General features: G+C 34.1%; 3 protein-coding genes across 5 annotated transcripts; 2 read left to right on the top strand and 1 right to left on the bottom strand.

The window, feature by feature from the left end:
* Nucleotides 1–2,778: 2,778 nt before the first annotated feature.
* On the top strand, nt 2,779–7,421 carry LOC129317399 (protein YELLOW LEAF 1, choloroplastic-like). Its single transcript, XM_054961729.1, has 5 exons — nt 2,779–2,973; nt 4,333–4,404; nt 5,453–5,652; nt 6,665–6,734; nt 7,011–7,421. The coding sequence occupies exons 2-5, from the start codon at nt 4,356–4,358 to the stop codon at nt 7,205–7,207; spliced, it is 516 nt and encodes a 171-aa protein (XP_054817704.1). The 5' UTR covers nt 2,779–2,973; nt 4,333–4,355; the 3' UTR covers nt 7,208–7,421.
* Nucleotides 7,422–10,554: 3,133 nt separating this feature from the next.
* Nucleotides 10,555–15,113, top strand: LOC129318704 (calcineurin B-like protein 3). 3 transcript variants are annotated; one of them, XR_008595292.1, is made up of 11 exons: nt 10,555–10,796; nt 11,764–11,836; nt 11,921–12,069; nt 12,332–12,414; nt 12,614–12,673; nt 13,183–13,291; nt 13,432–13,484; nt 13,594–13,674; nt 13,781–13,893; nt 14,198–14,379; nt 14,749–15,113. XR_008595292.1 is itself a non-coding variant. In XM_054963618.1 (10 exons), exons 3-10 carry the CDS (start codon nt 11,952–11,954, stop codon nt 14,253–14,255), a joined length of 675 nt encoding a protein of 224 aa, XP_054819593.1. In that variant the 5' UTR covers nt 10,555–10,796; nt 11,764–11,836; nt 11,921–11,951; the 3' UTR covers nt 14,256–14,593. The 3 variants fall into 3 exon arrangements, 2 of the variants coding, with proteins under 2 accessions (XP_054819593.1, XP_054819594.1); XM_054963618.1 differs by lacking the exon at nt 14,749–15,113 and having other exon boundaries at nt 14,198–14,593; XM_054963619.1 differs by lacking the exons at nt 10,555–10,796; nt 14,749–15,113 and adding an exon at nt 11,333–11,398 and having other exon boundaries at nt 14,198–14,593.
* A 295-nt stretch (nt 15,114–15,408) lies between these two features.
* LOC129318446 (heat shock protein 81-1) lies at nt 15,409–18,545 on the bottom strand. The gene is made up of 3 exons (XM_054963208.1): nt 18,332–18,545; nt 17,511–17,652; nt 15,409–17,416 (listed from the first exon to the last, which is right to left on the bottom strand). The coding sequence occupies exons 1-3, from the start codon at nt 18,452–18,454 to the stop codon at nt 15,561–15,563; spliced, it is 2,121 nt and encodes a 706-aa protein (XP_054819183.1). The 5' UTR covers nt 18,455–18,545; the 3' UTR covers nt 15,409–15,560.
* Between the last annotated feature and the right edge of the window lie 246 nt (nt 18,546–18,791).

Raw genomic sequence — 18,791 nt, 5'->3', positions numbered from 1 at the left:
TTCTTGGCATGATTATATTTTAGGATTCTGATTTCTTAATAGAAACCCTCGAGTAAGTTTACATTAATCTGCATAAACCAATAATTTTTTTGTCTGATTCTTGGCATAACTTGGCTATATATTATATATTTTGATGATGCGATCATGAAAATTTTCACAGGAAAAAGTCATGGATGAAAATGTTGAGGAAAATATCAAGCTATCAAGGATCACAGTGATGACAACACAGAGCAATCTGGGTAATCGGGGAATGAAAATTCCTAAGTTGGATTTGGATGAGATTAAGAAGAGTAATGATGACCAATTGAATCTGTCCCCAAGAAGTTCACTCATTAGGAGGTCTTCTAGTATGAAGAGGAATTGTCTCTGCTCGCCCACCACTCACGCTGGCTCCTTCCGGTGCCGCCACCACCGGGCTGATGGCGGCTTCCGTCGGGTCTCTTCTGTTGGCTCTAATCTTTCCAACCTTACCTCTAAATCATGAAGTTTTAATTTTGGGCATGTGACCTACAAATTATTTACTAATTACCAGGGATATAACCATACACTACATGTTTTGGTGTTCTTGGGAGTATGTTGTTGACAAGTTTTTATTTTCTATCATCAAAGGATGTGAAAATGAACTCATTGAGAAAGGGGAAAAAAGGCTCTTCACTTGTACTATATATGTATGAGAAGTTTTGCGTGCTTCCTAACATGAAGACAAGTGAACGTTCTTGTATTCAAATTTTAAAATCAACGTTGAGTTTGGTGTTTATATTTTAAATATTTGATCAACTAATATGGCACCTGTACAATGCATGTTGTATTTTTGTAACCTAAAATAATTTTATTTTAAAATATTGATCAATCTAAATGAAAAAAGTTTACATAGTAAGATGAGTGTAGAATTAAAAGAACAAAGACTAAAGAATCTATCATGAATCCTCTAATCTTCAAATAAAAGTTTTGTGATTTTGCTTGTTTTGATAAGGGCATGGAGCAATTGAAGAATATTACGATTGAAAGAAAATCCTGTGGGCTTTGTAACTGCTCAATGTGATCGTGTGTTTGTATAATTAAACTTTTAAAACTAAAAATAAGTAAAAGATTATAGGAAGTTATATATATGATAGGAGAGTGGGAGAGAAATTAGGAAAAATATAAATTAAAATAACTCATTTTTTAATATTTAAGAAGATTTAATAGAAAATCTAATGTGCATGCTGAAATTATATATTTTAGGTGGTAGAAAAATTGCAAAGTTATGATAATGGATAAAATTATGAAAGAGAAAATTTAACAATAAAAGGAAGTAGTTTCTACAATTTAAAAATAATATTGTTATTATCTATAAAAAAATTTCGGTATTATGTAAAAAAATTATTTTTAAAAATTAATGTTGACATGGATAACTTATAATGACAAAATTTTAAAAAATTCATACATGTTGAGTCTAGAAGGTTGGCTATAGCTCTACTTTTGTGCACAGATATATAGATTTACCTAATTTAAAATATTATTATATTATTCATCATAATAAATAATATATTATTTATCATTCTAATTTCTATCTTGCCATGATCTATGGTTTTTAAAAATTAAATGTTTAATAACAGCATAAGATTATGAGGAGTTAAAGTGTAAAGAGAGTGGGAGAGGTAATGAGGAAAAACTTAGTCTTTCCGTTAAAAAATATAAGATATTTTTAATCTAATTTTACCTTTAATAAAGTAGTTACTTACTTTCAAACTAACCCTATCTTTTTATATTTATCCTTATTAAACACCATACAATAAATATAAAGTCAACATCAATAGAGGCACTTTTGAAAAAAAGATAATGATTATACCTTAAAAGACTAAAAATACTTTAAATTTTTTAACATTCAACTCTTTAAAAAATGTCTTATATTTTTGAACAGAGAGAGTAGTTAAAATAAATCAATTTTTAAAATAAAAAATTAAAATTAGAAAAACTAAATTAATAGAATTATATAAATTTGAGGTGGTAGTTTGTATTTGCAGCATTTTGAAAAAAAAAAAAAAAGACAAGTGTTGAGCTTGAAAGGCGACTTGCGATTATACTTTTTTGTATTTAAGATGGTTCAAGCGTTTCACAAAAGTATCATCTAAACAGAATGTTAAAATTTGTTTATGATAGTCCTAAGAAATGAAAATATTAAATAAAGAGCCCATTTTTTTCACTCTAGTATCTTAGATACTTAACTCTTGAACTTGAAGTATCTCAATTGGCCGCATCAATTCAAAGTAAGTGGTAATGGGAAGAAGAGTTACTGGGAAGTTTCAGATGGGGGATTCAATTTGGTAATGCACAATTTAATGAATTATATCATTTTTATTCATTAATTTTAAAAAATCCTGATCATGTTATTTTGTTGTGCAGGCAATTTCAACCAAACAATTTTTAACAATTTCAGTCACATGTTGACTAAAAAGAGAGAGAAATAAAAAGGTTATAGATTCTTTGTAAGAGCATGAAAACAGACGGTAGAATTTCAGACACCCGGGGCTCCAAGTAGCAGTGATTATCACCTTATACAAAATCTAAAGTGTTACCAAAAAAAGAAAAAAGAAAAAAAACAAGTGTTGCCAACTGTGGGCCATAAAAGTGTTGGCCTAACAAAACCGTCACGTAAAATTGCAGGCCCAGACAATGGTGGGCCTGGGATTCGGGGCTGATGACCCAAAGTGTTGCCAACCATACTTTTTGGATCCGGTCATCGAAGTCACCATCACAATTCACAACCGCCTCAATACCTCCATCCTGGCCTATTCTGATAGGTTGTGCAAGTTAATTGGCCAAAACGCAAAAAGAGAAAGATGGGGTGCGCCTGTTTTCTCTGAAGGGAAGGTGCTTTCAAACCCTCAAAAGCTTCGTTCTCTTCTTCAGGGCATAGAAGCCAGTCGGGAAGCCGAAATACTCAGAAGAATAGTTTGGGAATTTCAATTCTCTCTGCTATTTAGCGTTCAGGTTAGTTCATGTCGTCAGTTCTCCAAAGCTCCGATCAGAATGTGTGTAGTTTTTTTGTTGTTTATTATCATGAAAATTTATTGGAAAAACCGGCTGTTGACGATATGAGGTTGAGTCGTTAACCTTTGCTTGGTGCTCTTCTTCTAAAATTTTTTTAATATTTATCGTATTTGCCACGTCTAATAGGTTTATATGCATCGATATAATCAAAAGCTGTTTGACTTTTCGAAAATTGTTGCTATCAATTGAAGTTGCTTTGGTTTGTAATTCTAGCCGTGGACAATCAGAATTTAGCTATATGTTATCTAATTTGATCTCAAGTTTTTTTTTGTCGGGTGGTTTTTGTTACAAATTGTTGGTTTCAGGGTCCCTTGAAGTAGAACCACTTTGTTTCTGTTTTATTGAGAGCGGTTTATCTCTCATATAAGCATATATTTCCTGTTTATCTAGTTGAAGCCAGATCCTTTTAGTTTGCTAGTATGGTTTGAGTTGATCTTGAAACCAGACCGCACTTCATAAATCCTTAGATTTTCTGTGCCATGAAAAGCTTACCATAATGCCATCAAAAGTTATGTTAATAATTATTTAAAAAAAGAAAAAAATTACAGGAAGTGTTGTTAAGTGCCATTACAGGATAAATGATGAGCGCTACTAAGATGCAGACGCAAGAGTAGTGTATATATCAAACATCTATTTAAAAGGGAGATAAACTCAGCAATAAAGTGAAAAGATTGCAACTACCCATGTTTATTTATTATTTTTATTTTTATTTTATATTTCTAAAAGCTTAATAAATGATAGAGCACAATGGCGTCTTGCAATCCATGTAGCCGACCCCACCTAGTGGGATAAAGGCTTGTTGTTGTTGTTGTATTTTAACAACCAGATATCCCACATAGAACAAGTTAGGAAATATTAAATATATCTATTTGCCTTAATGGAATTGAAATGTGATAAGTTGATGAGAAATTGATTCCCTATCTACATTACACTTGATACAATGTAACCTAGTGGAATTTAAAATTTCATTGAACTAATGGTATTCAATGGTGGGATTTCAGTCAAGGCTTTTGAATTTCTTTCTTATGAATGCATTGCTTCTGTATGCTTTTTTGTTTGGCCGTAAAAATGAATAATTTGGTTGAGGATTTGATTTCTTTCCATTCCTCTATAGTGGGACTGTTCAGCTTTTGGAGACAAGTTGTTTTGAAATTAATTCGATATTTTTCTGCTTAATTTTTCCTATTACCACAGCTGTTGCTTAGCAATCACGGCCAGTTCATATATTATCTATCTACCTCTTCTGTTTTAGTGTTACATGCTTGTTTTTAAATTTGTAACAAAAAGTTCACTGTTCAGGCTGTTTCTCTGTCTCTTCCTTGATGTCTATGACGGCTACTGCTATAGTATCGTTGCCCAAATTGCCACCAGGTAAAAAGTCATTCTTAGCATAGTTATGATCTCAAAATCAAAATGAGACATGAGTTATGATAATACCATATTGAAATGGAGTTTTTTGCTTTTAAAAAATACTTATATGGTCGTATTTGTCACCAATTCAACATATTGTTTCCCTAGATTTTAAGTATCTTTTTGTCAGAAATAACTATCAAAGGCATTATTTTGATTTTGGACTCTAATTTATGGGTGCTGGTTCAAGAATAGATACAACAAGGAGGGTTGCTTTTGCTAATATGTAGCTTTGAGTAACTAGTCTTGTTTAACTTCTTTTATTTTGTGGTGATAAATATTGATTTATAACTGTTTTTGTATTGATGCTTCTTATTATAAGAGATTCATCGGTGTAGATTATTTTTTATTTATTTTAAGGGAGTGCACTAGTTGGACGAGGGAACAAGATGGTGTTGAGAAAATAATTGTTATTCACTGTTCTTAACAAGGAGCGAGAAAATTCATTTTCATATGTTTCTTTTATTATAATTAATTTGAAATGAAATATGTCTATGGCATCATGAAGCTCAATGAGGTGTATATGCTTTACGAGTAAAAGTTATTCTATTTTTAACATGATTTTAATTTTACCTGCCTGGAAATGAATCAGATGCACATAATATTGATTGCTATAGGATTTATGGACCAGCACCCCCCCCCCAAAAAAAAAAAAACTATTGGAATCCCATTAAGAACATTCAAAGAACATGTTTATTTGTTGATCGCACCACTAATTTGGGATCAAGTTGATGTCAAGATTTTGGTTGTACAGTCAAACCATATTGTGCCCTACTATGTTTAAATGAGTACTTGCTATGTTAATGGTCAACTCTTTTAAACATGTTCTTTAAAATAAATCTATCATGGTTTATTGTGCCTGTACAATGTGGACTCATTTAAACATGTTCTTTAAAAGAAAAAAAAAATCATTTTTTGATGTGCGGTTTGTTTTTTATCTTTCTGTGGGTGAGGTGATTGTGGGTGTGCTCTTCCAAGCATAGTGAAAAGATCTTGCTTTTGTAAACAGTGAAAAGAGGTGGCTACAGTTCAGAGACTAATGTTACCAGATCCTATCTACCAAGAGTTTGCTTGCAATGTTACCCTTATGACAGAAAAAGAGAATTACAGAAGACGACTCATTCAGGAGCACTGAAATGTACACATGTTCTTCATAATACAAGATCTCCTCATGCTCGAGCTGTGACTGTAATATGTGCTGCAGCTTTGGTATGCCCCTTTTTCTTAGACGCTATACTCATTGCCCAGAATAAAGTTGTCGGGTATGGTTTTTGTGTATTCTGTCCTCATCATTTGCTGTCAGCTTCAGCTTCAGGTTTAGTATTGCAATATAGCTGGGTTGAATTAGAGTTATATAGCATAATTGTTGCGTTGGTGAATAAGTTAATGAGAAGGAATAAAAACTGCATTGCGATTTTGTTAATGCAGTATATTCGTAGAGAAAAATAGAATTGAAAGAGAAAACAAATGGGATATCTCGTAAGCCAATCTCTACTGCAGCTCATGCATTGAGATCCGTAGCTATATGCAAATATGCCTCCTTTTTTCAGATGACCTTCAGCTGAGTTTATGAATTTTTTATGATGCTGTAAAAGATCCTTGGAACTTATGGGAGCCCTGGATGATGTTTAGTATCCTGTATCCTGCTTCTTTCTTTTGACGTTTAGCATTATATCCTACCACATACTTGTTCAATATTGAGAAATATGTCAAGACAGCTCATAGATAAAGGACATGTAACGTCAGATTGTTATTATTAGTTGATGTGTTCTTCAAAATATGTCATCAAAAGACCACGTTGGGAGTGATTCCTTCAATTATGGCCTGATCTAGCTCTAATTTGGATTAGTATTAGATATCGAAAGGTTTTAAATGAAAAAATGTCCATTCACACACGGTAAATTCAGTGTATAACTTTGCAAGTTTTAACACGTACTTTCTTCAAAATTACCTGTCATCATGGTAATTGGTATTTTTTTTTTTCACGCTATTATATTCATATAAACAGATTGTCAAATTGTGAATGTCTTGAGGGGTTTAAAGATTAGTCGTTTCTTTAAATATTTCATCAAGATCTCTTATTTATACTCCCACATGCTTGTGCATTGGAAGCTACACGCTTGCACACATAACGAATGCTTACATTTCAGTCAGACTGCGTTACATAAAAGACAATGCTGACGTATTGCATTTTCATAATATTTACCTCCCAATTATGCAGAATGCAAAATGTGGTGCGGAACAAACGCAAACGGTCACGCGCCAGGCTCCTACAATGACTCATATTCCTGGTAATTGCTTATTTCTGACATCTTTTCCCGCTTTTCCTTACCCCCGCTCCCTCACCTCTGTTATGTACAATTTATTTCCGTCATCTATAACTCTCAATACTCGGATTTTGCATGCCTTCCATTTAGAACATTTTATTAAGATTATTTAATATATGATTAAGGGCCTGCTTGTTCTAAGAGTAATAGTATTAAGAAATTGTTGACACTATATGGAAATATCACTTTTTGTGAAGCATGTTCCTTTGAACGGCATATCATGGTTCACTGAATTCTCAGGTAAGGAGAAATCACCACAACTTGATGATGGTGGCACTGGATTTCCACCCCGTGATGATGGTGATGGCGGCGGTGGAGGAGGTGGAGGTGGAGGCAACTGGTCTGGTGGATTCTTCTTTTTCGGGTTTCTTGCGTTTCTAGGGTTCTTAAAGGACAAGGAAAGTGAAGGATCTTACAGGGATAACCGAAGAAGGTGAAGACTAGCGGCCTCCGGTTTCACAAAAAGTGCTTCCCTTCTTCTTCTTCTATTTTCTTCTTTTGCCGCTTGATTCTTTAATACTCATGTGGCCGCTATAGATCATAGTGGTTGATTAGTGTATTGTTCTTGATTAAGAGATTGATCAATACCAGCATAATTTTGTATCAATCTACTGTCAAAGCAGAATGAAATGAGTACATATGAGGATCCAATACGAGTATCTGATTATAATCATGGCAATGGTTATGCGCTGAATCACAAATCTGGTCAACTCCTAAGGCGCCTCCAATTCCCTTCGCTGTTCAATGCTAACTGAACATGGTTCAAGCTTTTTCAATCCTAACATATGACTAGCATCATTTTGGATGTTCTGAGATATTGTTCAAAAACTATATGGATATTAATTATAATCCGTTTTAGCTTTTGTTAATTTTTACTAAACCGTTCATATTCTGAAAAAAAATATCCATGTTTGGGACGAGTTACCTTTTAAATTAATTAAATAAACGATTTACTGAGATGTCCTTTATCTTCAGGGAAAGGCGGTGAACTTTTTCAATGTCGGCCAAGTACAAATTTTAAACCCGTTTGAATGCAACGGTTGGGGTAGATGAAGGTTTAAGCATAGAGATTGCTTGAATTTGGTACTATTTGAATATTGGTGAAATACATAACAAATAGAGAGAATGACATGTAACAAAGTGTACAAGGTTTCTTGATTTATTTATTTATTTCATTTTTTAACGTAAATAAAACAAATCTCAGTGAAACTTTTTTGGGACCAAGTTCATTATTCTTATTCTTCAACGCAAGCTTTTCGCGCGAAGACGTCTTTGCCATAAAACTATTCACGCGAATTAATATAGAGGGTGGCTTAATTGATTTATCTACTAAAAAGTGTAATATATATATTCATAGAGCAGCATTGACAATTACCATTTTCACACGTGAATCATGATCATTTTTGTTGTCTTTAATTCAAACGACCACGTTTGATGCATGCATTCATTCCGGCGACTTTGAATATCAAAGCTGGGGAGTATGAAAGAATATTGAAAAGAAATAATTGAGGTTTGCAGTCAAAGTTGGGAGAGTGCTTCACTTAGATTGTGACAGAAATATTTGACTTGGGATTGTGAATGATGAAATTAGCTAAGGAATTGAATGTGGTTGGGAATGTGACACACGTGACTCAATTAATGCAATGTCGCGTGCTAATCCACTCTGGATGCAGTGAGCTCCCTCACGTGTGATGGCGTGAGAGGTAGTTGGCATGTGGGGGGGATGGAGGTAGGTAGGGTGCACGCTATCCTCTTCCTTACATATTTCCTCTGATTTTAAAAAGGATAGATAGTTTTTTTACAAATCATTTTATATAAAAAAATTCAACTGCTAATTATTTTATTTTAATTTTACCCTCTCACAATTTTTTTATGAATAGATTAAAATTTTTTGTATTAGAGAAATTATTTTAGAAAATAATATATTTAATAAAGATAAAATTAAAAAAATTTAAGACAACAAACATCAATAATTTAATTATCTCCTTAATTGGAGAAATAGCTAGAAACAACTTACTCAATCCGAAACATAATATGGACTATCTTTTAAAAATCTTGTTAGTTTAAAATATAAAATATTTAGTAATTTTTATATTTATTTTTTCAAAAATATCTCTATCGCAATTATTACTTTTTTTTAAATGATGTATTGAAATTTTAATTGTCACTATTAAGATATTTATATAAAATATTTAATAAAAATATAATTGAAACGTTATAAATTTGTTAAGAGATTAAGATTTTACTTATTTTCTAAAATCATGAAATAGTTAGTATTGTTCCGTATTATGGCGGAGATCGAATACATCTAAAATCAGGAGGAGTGCAATGCTGGCCCACTACTGCTACTCCGTCTTGATTCAAAATATTGAATATTGATCATCCTGTCAAGTTTATTCTTAATTTAACGCAGGGACACATTTACACGTTACTTATATACGAGTAAGGGTGTAATAGAAAAAGTAATCAACTTTGAAAATGACATGTCAAATAAAATAATAATTTCCTTCTAAAAAGAGCTTTATTTTAAAAGAGGGTATAGTATATATCAGACTTAAATTACCAGAATTCCATTGCGTAACCATCATGTGTGGACCTCTTTAAATATTTTTCAACTTTTAATTTCTTTTTATTTTGTAAAGTCAATAAATGCATTTACTAAATTCTATAACAAAACACATTATTTACAGCATATTATTATTGTTTTTTTTTAATTCTGCGTAATATTGAAGGTTAACAAGAAAAAAAATACACTTCTTTAAAAGTTGCTTTTCAAGAAAGTTGATTGTTTTTCTGGTAAAAAATAAAAACTTGGTTATTCGTGGTTTGTTTTAATTTTTAAACAAAGATATTAATATATGAAACCGATAAATACTTTATTTTTAGCTCTTGGCTGTTTATTATTTTAAATATTTTTGCTCGCTGCTTGACTTGGATATTGATTTGATTGTACAATCAATCTCATTTAAATTGAAAAAAGTTCTCAAAAGGATATTAATTCGATTTTTCCAACTAATTCAAATCAATAATACTATTCATCTCAGAAAAAATAAGTATTAGAATTATAATTAAAATATTCTAAGTAAGTTTGGATATTGATTTGATTGTATCATCAAAATGTCATTTAAATTCAAAAAAATAAAAAAAAATCAAAAGGATATTAATTCAATTTTTTTTTGCATTTAATTCAAATCAATACTATATTTCATCTCAGCAAAAAATAATATATTATTTGAATTATAATTATAATATTTAAATTGAATTAAAAGAAAAAATAATGTTGAATGAAATAGAATTAATATTGATAATATCTTTATAATAGAAAATATTGTAATAATATAATATAAATATAAGTATAAAATTTATGTATAGAGTATAAAATATTTGAAAAGATAAACTTAGTTGAGTTTTACGTTATCGTTGTAATTATCTAAAATGTTGGGTTTCCAACTTTTTTTTAAAACAGCTCCCTGTCTCTATCTTATAATAAAATAATAATAATAATAATAAAGAAAGAAAGAAAGAAAAAGGTCATCTTCTCCGGCCACGCAATATTATATCATCATGCGCATGTGTGTGTAGAGACGTGCTTTTAAAATATATAAGATATAAGATGTATAATTTTTTTTTTAACCATGAATAAAAAATCTATAATTATACCAACAAACACTATGCAAAGTTTGTATTTAGCCGCAAAAAAAAAAAAAATATATATATATATATATTTATTTGTAAAATTTTTAAATTAAATGCAATGAAAGTACATGCTCCCCGTGCATCGCGATATTCACTCCCTATTGCCCGTCAAATTTTTTAGTTGATTTTATTACTCTGCTAGCAATTTTAGCATCCCAATTCCCAACTTGTAATCTCTCTGTCATCTATCAGACTATCCTCGTTACCTTTACGAAAGGATTCGTTGTAACAGTCAACCGGAGGTTGCAGAGAACCCTCTGACGAAGACTTCAACACTCACAATCCCCACTTGTAATTTTTACGGTCTTCTGTCGATTCTCCATCGCCAAGGTGAGATTTTTTTTTTCTTTTTAATTTCTTTCCTAATTCTCTGCCCTCTTTGATTAATTACCCAGAAATCTCAGATTATATGATAACATCTCTTGTTTCAGCATGGTTATCTTCAGCTTTCTCTAAAATCCCTTTCTTTTTGGGTTCTCCGGCGGGGGTCGATGTTTTATTCCCTGAGTTTTCTTTAAGCCCGAATTCACGGCCATTCCGAAGTTTAGAAAATTGGAAACTTTTCTTGGCTATTGAATTTCAATCTGAGATCTCTCTAAGGCAATCTTCGCATGTTTTCGGTGTGAAGCTATATGTGAGATCATGGATCCGTGTTTAAATTTTGGACTTGATCTGTGGCCTTGTTGCATGGCAGAGATGGTGTTGCTGTTTTTTCGCCACGAATTTTTATGCCGTCATGTGTGGGTATATGAAACGATTAGATATGATATTCCTAATTTGTTGGTTGACATTTATGGTTTTTGTGTTGAATTTACTGAGATAAGTAATGAGTTTTTTTTTTTTTTTAATTTCTCCGTTTTATGAAGTGCTCGTGTCCAAGAGTCGTAAACGGGAACAGAACTGATGTCTTGGATTTAGTCTCAAAAAGAAATGTATGGTGATTTTTGCAGTTATTTTGTGTTTCATGATCGGATTTGTAAACCTTTTTTGACACCTACAGTGACCGGTCTTCTATTTTTTTCTCTTGGCAATGCTTTGATGTAATGTATTATAGTTCCTGAAATTTACTTTGCACCAAGGATATGTATGTAATTTTGTGCATATGTACATGTGAATAGACTTTCGAAATGCATTGTCAACTTGATTTGGTATGCTGCAAAGAAAAGGGAAGCAACATGAACTGTTTTGAGTATGATGTTTTAAGTTCTGGTCATGGAACTTTTTCTTGTATTTTCGATGTTGAGCACTTTCTTCTCCTACCAGTGTCTGATGATTTGTATTTCCGTCTTGAAACCAGTCATTCTTTGCAGCGCTGCTTTAAATTTTCTTGGCTTCAGGGTTCATCAGAAGAAATTGGAAATGGTTAAAAGGTTCACTCACCATTTACCTATAGTACATTGTCTTTGCAAGGAATGAAATAAATGGAATATCTAACTCTTTTCTTTGTGAAACAGTTATGGATGGTCTTGATTTGCTAGAGATATCATGTTTCAGTGTGCAGAGGGTCTCAAGCATTTATTTGCTTCCTTATTACGTTTCTGTGACCTTGATAAGCAGCCAAGGGGCCTTGAAGATCCCGAACTTCTGGCAAGGGAGACAGTTTGTAAGATATTGACCTTTGTGACCTTGAAGTTATAATACACTGCTGATTTGTTAATCATTGCCTTCTGATAAAAATATGCATTTCTGTATGTTGTGTTTCGCCCTTGGGTTTTGAGAGTATGTAATTTGTGGTGCATATTGTGTCAGGAAAAGGGGAATGAAAATGAAAGCTATTTTTTCAGCTACCTGCAACTCTAATCTGTGGAAGTAGCTCCTAACTGTTTGTACTGAAGATAAGCATTTGTTTTTGCCCTTTCATGCAGTCAGTGTAAGTGAAATAGAAGCACTCTATGAGCTCTTTAAGAAAATCAGCTGTGCTGTGATTGATGATGGGCTGATTAACAAGGTTTGTCCGTTTAACCGTCTGACAACATATATTTTGGACACATCATATTGTCTTAAGTTAGCTTTTACTTTTTGTCTTGTGATAGAAGTTGTATTGATGATTCTCTGTCATATAATTATAGATCCAGGTTTCAAATTTCTATTTGGAAGCTGGTTCACTTTTCAGTTTTTCCTCTAACATCAGTTTACATCATTTGCAGGAGGAGTTCCAGTTAGCACTATTCAAGACGAACAAAAAGGAGAGTTTGTTTGCTGATCGGGTAATTTGTCAAATTATTTAATCTTATCTTTGGTTTAAATCTATTATGTTGAACTTTGTACTTAAATGTTGTTGTGACAAGGAGGGGTGGGGCTGTCCATGCAGGCATGGTTAAGTGCTTATATTGACTAACTTCAAGATGGGTATTTAATGATTTCAAGTTATTCATTTACCCTCTCCATACTGATGTTTACATACAATGTATATTAGGGTACCTATGAACTGTAAAGATTAGAATCATTATGTTGTTATATGTTAAATGTAACTGTGCTTCCGATCTTGTTTGCATGTTTGCTAACTTTGAAGTTAATGTTTATATTGAGTTGCTGAATCTTGAAGCTGTGCTTACATGGTACACAACTACACGTTTTTCAGACAGTTCGCTTTAACACCATATATTTCTGGATTAGTATGAATGCTGAGCTGCCCTTTTTGTGTTTGCTTGCATATTTATTTATATGATCTCAAGTGATTGGCTTCTTGAATGAGCTTCTCTGTGTTTTCTATCAGGTATTTGATTTGTTTGACACAAAGCACAATGGGATACTAGGCTTTGAAGAATTTGCTCGTGCTTTATCTGTTTTCCATCCGAATGCCCCTATTGATGAAAAGATTGAATGTATGTTTAAAAACTATTTGCTTTATATGATCATCTTAGACGAAATTACTATACTTAAGCTTTAAGTTGATGTACCATTTGAATTTAGGGACCTCTCTTTATATGAGACAAAATTGAGCCCACATAGTCTTGTGTTTCAGTTTCTTTTCAACTGTATGATCTCAAGCAGCAAGGTTTTATTGAAAGGCAGGAGGTAAATACTGTATTTAATTTAATTTAATGTAATTTTTTTTATTTGATTGTCCCTGTTAATGGTCCTCAATCAGAACAAGTCTGAATTTGATTTTGCATCTTCTGTAAAGGTGAAGCAAATGGTAGTAGCTACGCTTGCTGAATCTGGGATGAACTTATCAGATGATGTTATTGAAAGTATAATTGACAAGGTGATTCCCCATTCTTTTTCTTGTGCTTAGGCCTTTTCTGTATCATTCTTCTGGATTGATCTCTTGCATGTTGAGAAAAAGTTATAACTTTTCTGTATTTCTCCAGACTTTTGAGGAAGCAGATACAAAGCACGATGGCAAAATTGACAAGGAGGAGTGGAGAAGCCTTGTTTTACGCCACCCGTCACTTTTGAAGAATATGACCCTTCAATATCTCAAGTAATTCCTAAATTATAAATTCTTTTACCAGTCCATTAGAAATCCATTTTGACTGAGATTATACCTGCACATTTGCATGCACTACACATGCAATTGCTCTTTGCTGCTGTTGGTATATTATGAAACAATACTCACGAAGACTCAGACCCACAACCAAGAAAACTATGATATATGTTGAACTCCTATCATTTCCCCCCCAATACACTCTCTCTCTCTCTCTCTCTCTCTCTCTCTCTCTCTCTCTTGCGCGCGCCTTTTACCAATTTTCACTGGCTGTAACATTATGTTCCATCTGTTTGAACAGGGACATCACCACAACATTCCCAAGCTTTGTGTTCCATTCACAAGTAGATGATACTTGAAGCTCCGGTTTTCAGTCTGTTCCGTTCATGTTGCCAAAGATTCGTTTTCCTGCAGGATTTAGAGTTTCCTCCTGACTCCCTTACTTTGGTCATATCATAATTCTGAAGGAGACGAAGATGAAGAGTGAGATATTTGGCTTTGTGCATTTGTATTTAATCATGAGTGATCCTGGAAATACATTCTTTTTTTTTTTGGCTTGAGGTTTAATTCGGAATTCGAATTTTCTTTTTAGAGGCAAGAATGTGATACGGTGTAACTTGGTTTTATCTTTTTGGTTTAAATTGATTCATTTGACCTGAATTGCGGTTGATAGAAGTGACACTAATATTCTTGAATATTTCGAAGAAGGCACATAGTCACCTAGTTATAAATCTTGCTTTTTAGAGCAACATTCAGATGAAGTTAGAGCATCTACTGTATATTTGCATGGATAACACATATGCCGACTAGTGTTTTGATGACATTTGCACTGTCTTTTGATATTATCCGAAGGCAAACTTGCAGGCAAAGATTGGAATTTAGGTGTCAGCTGTTCAATCTCGCTCAGTCCCAGTTGCTATCCCTTCGGTTCATTATCCTCAAAAGATTCCTACTATGAAGGAGAATGGAACGAGCATTTCAATTTGTTCTCATAAGATAAGGTGTTTCATCCGAGAAGAGCGTTACCATACTGATCATTCTTTGATTTTTAATCTTTTACACCTCGATTATTATTGTCCGTCTCTTTCCAATGTCATGAGAGCAACGAATAGAACATGTTTCTCTTTGTTATGACTACATCTACTATCTTGTCCTTCTTCGGCCGAAACGCCGAATGTTACTCAGTTCAAAAGATGAAGTTGAAGTTTAATTTTTAAGTGATTATTCGAAATAAGTTTTTCTTGATATTTTAAAAACAATAAATACAATCTATCTATTAATCTATTAATTAATTGTCACTGTAATGGTAATTTAAGAAATTATGATTTATTAGAAACCATTAACAACATCTAGATAGAAGATAATTTTTCATCAAAATTTATTTAGGAAACCAGATAAAGTCAGAAAGAGCTCGACATAAATTCCAAACTTAAACATGCGCTGCCCGGATTATCTTAATCTCACCAGTTCGCTAATATCAAAAAGACATAAATTTAATGGGTAAACCATAAATTGACAACAAATAACCATATCAGATTATGAAAATTTTCAAGAAATTGTTACTTAATTGCATCATATAAACCCACAAAAACCAAAAACCTTGGACCAAAAATAGACTTCCCTCCGCTAATAGTAATATTAAAAAAAGGAAATGATTGTCAGAATTAGTCAACTTCTTCCATCTTGCTACCCTCGGCCTCACCGTCACCGGCATCCTCTAATGGAGGCATGTCGGCATCACCGTCACCTGCATCATCCTCATCAATGCTCAGTCCAAGCTTTAGCATCCTATGGATTCTGTTCCCGAAAGTGTTGGGATCGTCGAGGCTGAACCCAGAGGTAAGAAGAGAAGTCTCGAAGAGCAGCAGAACAAGATCCTTGACAGATTTATCATTCTTGTCTGACTCAGCGCGCTTACGCAGCTCCTCCATGATGGCATTTTCAGGATTAATCTCCATCGTCTTCTTGCTCGACATGTAACCAGCCATGCTGTTGTCTCTCAGTGCCTGTGCTTTCATGATCCTTTCCATGTTTGCTGTCCAGCCATATTCACCAGTTACTAGACAGCAAGGAGAATCAACTACACGGTCGGATACTACAACTTTCTCAACCTTGTCACCCAATACATCCTTGATCACCTTGCACAGTCCATCAAATTTCGCCTTCAATTCTTCTCGCTTTTTCTTCTCGTCTTCGCTATCGTCGAGTTTGAGACCTTCCTTTGTGGCAGATACAAGCTTCCTGCCCTCGAATTCTTTGAGCTGACCAACAGCGTACTCGTCAATAGCATCGACCATGAATAGCACCTCATACCCCTTCTTCTTCAGCCTCTCCAAGAATGGGGAGTTCTCTACGGCTTTCTTGCTTTCTCCAGTAATGTAATAAATATCATTCTGGCCTTCCTTCATCCTGGTCACGTAGTCCTTCAGGCTGGTCATCTCATCGCCACTCTTTGTGGAGTGGTACCTGAGCAATTCGGCGATCTTTGTTTTGTTTTGAGAATCCTCGTGAATACCGAGTTTTAGGTTCTTGGAGAAGGCCTCGTAGAACTTGTTGTAATCCTCCTTGTTCTCAGCAATTTCAAAGAAAAGCTCGATGCACTTCTTGACCAAATTCTTACGAATGACCTTGAGAATTTTGTTCTGCTGCAGCATTTCTCTGGAAATGTTGAGCGGGAGATCCTCAGAATCCACAATACCCTTTATAAAGCTAAGGTATTCAGGAATCAACTCCTCGCAGTTATCCATGATGAAGACACGTCGAACATACAGCTTGATGTTGTTAGGTTTCTTCTTTGTGTCAAAGAGGTCAAAAGGTGCCCTCTTGGGAACAAACAGAATAGCCTTAAACTCAAGCTGACCCTCAACAGAGAAGTGCTTGACAGCCAAATGATCTTCCCAATCATTTGTGAGACTCTTGTAGAACGCAGCGTATTCTTCCTTGGTGATCTCTTCAGGCTTCCTCATCCAGATAGGCTTTTGCTTGTTCACCAATGACCACTCGTGGGACACCTCCTTGATCTTCTTCTTCTTCTTCTCTTCCTTCTCCTTCTCCTCATCCACATCCTCAACTTCACCTTCCTTATCTTTCTTCTCTTTGTCCTTCTTTTCATCCTCGTCCTCATCATCAGATATTTCCTTCTCGGTAGTCTTCTCAATCCATAAAGAAATAGGGTAGCTAATAAACTCAGAATGCTTCTTAATCAAATCCTTCAGGCGGCGTTCCTCAAGGTACTCAAGCTGATCTTCCTTCAGGAATAAAGTTATCTTGGTTCCCCTGCCTAGTTGTTCACCAGATGTGTCTCTGGTAACAGTAAATGATCCACCAGCTTGAGACTCCCAGACATACTGTTCATCATCGTTGTGTTTTGTGGTGACGATGACCTTCTCAGCAACAAGGTAGGCTGAGTAGAATCCAACACCAAACTGCCCAATCATGCTTACATCAGCACCAGCAGCCAGGGCTTCCATGAATTCCTTGGTCCCGGACCTTGCAATGGTACCAAGGTTGTTTACCAAATCTGTTTAACATAACGCACATTTGTTCACGCCAATTAATCATCGTACACTTCAGTATAAACTGATCACATAGAAGACCAGGCAGTATTATCTTACCAGCTTTGGTCATGCCAATACCACTATCGATAATGGACAACGCATTGTTTGTCTTATCAGGAACAATGTGAATGAACAGCTCCGGCTGAGCATCAAGCTTGCTCTTGTCCGTCAAGCTTTCAAATCGTATTTTGTCCAAAGCCTACATTGATGCAGAGTCACAGAAATCAGACTTGGACCAAACTTAAGCGCTAACTTGCCATACATTCCAAAAGTGGAAAGTTAAAAGTGGTCATTAACGACTAGCACTACATATCACAAAACAACTGCTCCTCAAACCAAAATAGAATCAACGTCAGAGAGATCCCGTGACGTCAAGCATTCCCTTTCAGCATGAAGAAATAAAACCAAAAGCAGTCGCCTCAGGTAGCTCCAATTAAAAAAGAAAAAAGAAACTTTTAATGAGAAGGAAAAGCTATAATAAAAATCCGTGAAGGACGTCCAACCTTACGGATAACCTAATTATCGCTCACTCTAATCTAAAGTGAAAGCCAGAGAACACGCAATTGACAACAACATTCAAAGGGGAAAAAGATATCTTTAGACAGGGTAGAGAATCGAAGTGTCGAAATTATAAACAAACGAATCCACAATAACCACTAAAAACAGGAGCTTAGTTTCAATCCACCGACAGAAAGTAAATAACACGAAGAATATAATAGGACCGGGTAACATAAAATGAAACCGCGTGAATGCAAATTTACAAAGAAATTAACAATGATGAAAGCAGGCCAAATAAAATCTAATCGTAAAACTTGCCATAGGCTTAGAAAGGCAATGGAGAATAAACTAAACAATGAAAATAGACAGAAAGACCTTACATCTGAAGCGTTGCTGATGAGCTCACGAAGGAAAATCTCCTTGTTGCTGTAGAAGGTGTTGATGATGAGACTGAGAAGTTGGTTGATCTCAGCCTGGAAGGCGAACGTCTCCGTCTCCGACATTTTGCAGATCGTAGAGAAGAAATAGATCAGCTAGCGACTCGAGGTTCACCGGCTCAGAGGGAAAAATTATGGAAGGCAGAGCGAACGAAGGGAATGGAGCATTAATATAGGAAGTGGAGACTAGACTAGGGTTTCTAGATCCTTCTCAGCCCAGACGCGGTTGCGCTAGTTGCTTTCTTTTCTTGCATGAGCTATTATTTTAATTATTTAATATTTAATTTTAATTAATTAAATTAATATTTAATAAGAACATTAATTGAATTGAATTAAAATTAAGTTATTGTAAAAAAATTTGTATGTAAATTAAATATTGCTATGAACAAAATACAAAGCCAAC

This window comes from Prosopis cineraria, unplaced genomic scaffold (assembly GCF_029017545.1).
Source record: "Prosopis cineraria cultivar Desert tree isolate PC_DT_omini unplaced genomic scaffold, ASM2901754v1 PC8, whole genome shotgun sequence".
NCBI classification, from domain to species: Eukaryota; Viridiplantae; Streptophyta; class Magnoliopsida; order Fabales; family Fabaceae; genus Prosopis; species Prosopis cineraria.
Note: the sequence above shows the minus strand (reverse complement) of the source record. Positions and strands in the feature narration are given on the sequence as shown.

What these genes read in the sequence shown, in the direction of transcription:
- LOC129317399 (XM_054961729.1), top strand. Translation starts at nt 4,356, where the DNA reads ATGTCTATGACGGCTACTGCTATAGTATCGTTGCCCAAATTGCCACCA. An exon ending in GTTGCCCAAATTGCCACCAG is followed by an intron (nt 4,405 to 5,452) that starts GTAAAAAGTCAT and finishes TTTTGTAAACAG; the next exon opens with TGAAAAGAGGTGGCTACAGT. An exon ending in TAATATGTGCTGCAGCTTTG is followed by an intron (nt 5,653 to 6,664) that starts GTATGCCCCTTT and finishes CCAATTATGCAG; the next exon opens with AATGCAAAATGTGGTGCGGA.
- LOC129318704 (XM_054963618.1), top strand. Translation starts at nt 11,952, where the DNA reads ATGTTTCAGTGTGCAGAGGGTCTCAAGCATTTATTTGCTTCCTTATTA. An exon ending in ATGATGGGCTGATTAACAAG is followed by an intron (nt 12,415 to 12,613) that starts GTTTGTCCGTTT and finishes CATCATTTGCAG; the next exon opens with GAGGAGTTCCAGTTAGCACT. An exon ending in GTTTTATTGAAAGGCAGGAG is followed by an intron (nt 13,485 to 13,593) that starts GTAAATACTGTA and finishes TCTTCTGTAAAG; the next exon opens with GTGAAGCAAATGGTAGTAGC.
- LOC129318446 (XM_054963208.1), bottom strand. Translation starts at nt 18,454, where the DNA reads ATGTCGGAGACGGAGACGTTCGCCTTCCAGGCTGAGATCAACCAACTT. An exon ending in TCATCAGCAACGCTTCAGAT is followed by an intron (nt 17,653 to 18,331) that starts GTAAGGTCTTTC and finishes GCATCAATGTAG; the next exon opens with GCTTTGGACAAAATACGATT. An exon ending in TATTGGCATGACCAAAGCTG is followed by an intron (nt 17,417 to 17,510) that starts GTAAGATAATAC and finishes TATGTTAAACAG; the next exon opens with ATTTGGTAAACAACCTTGGT.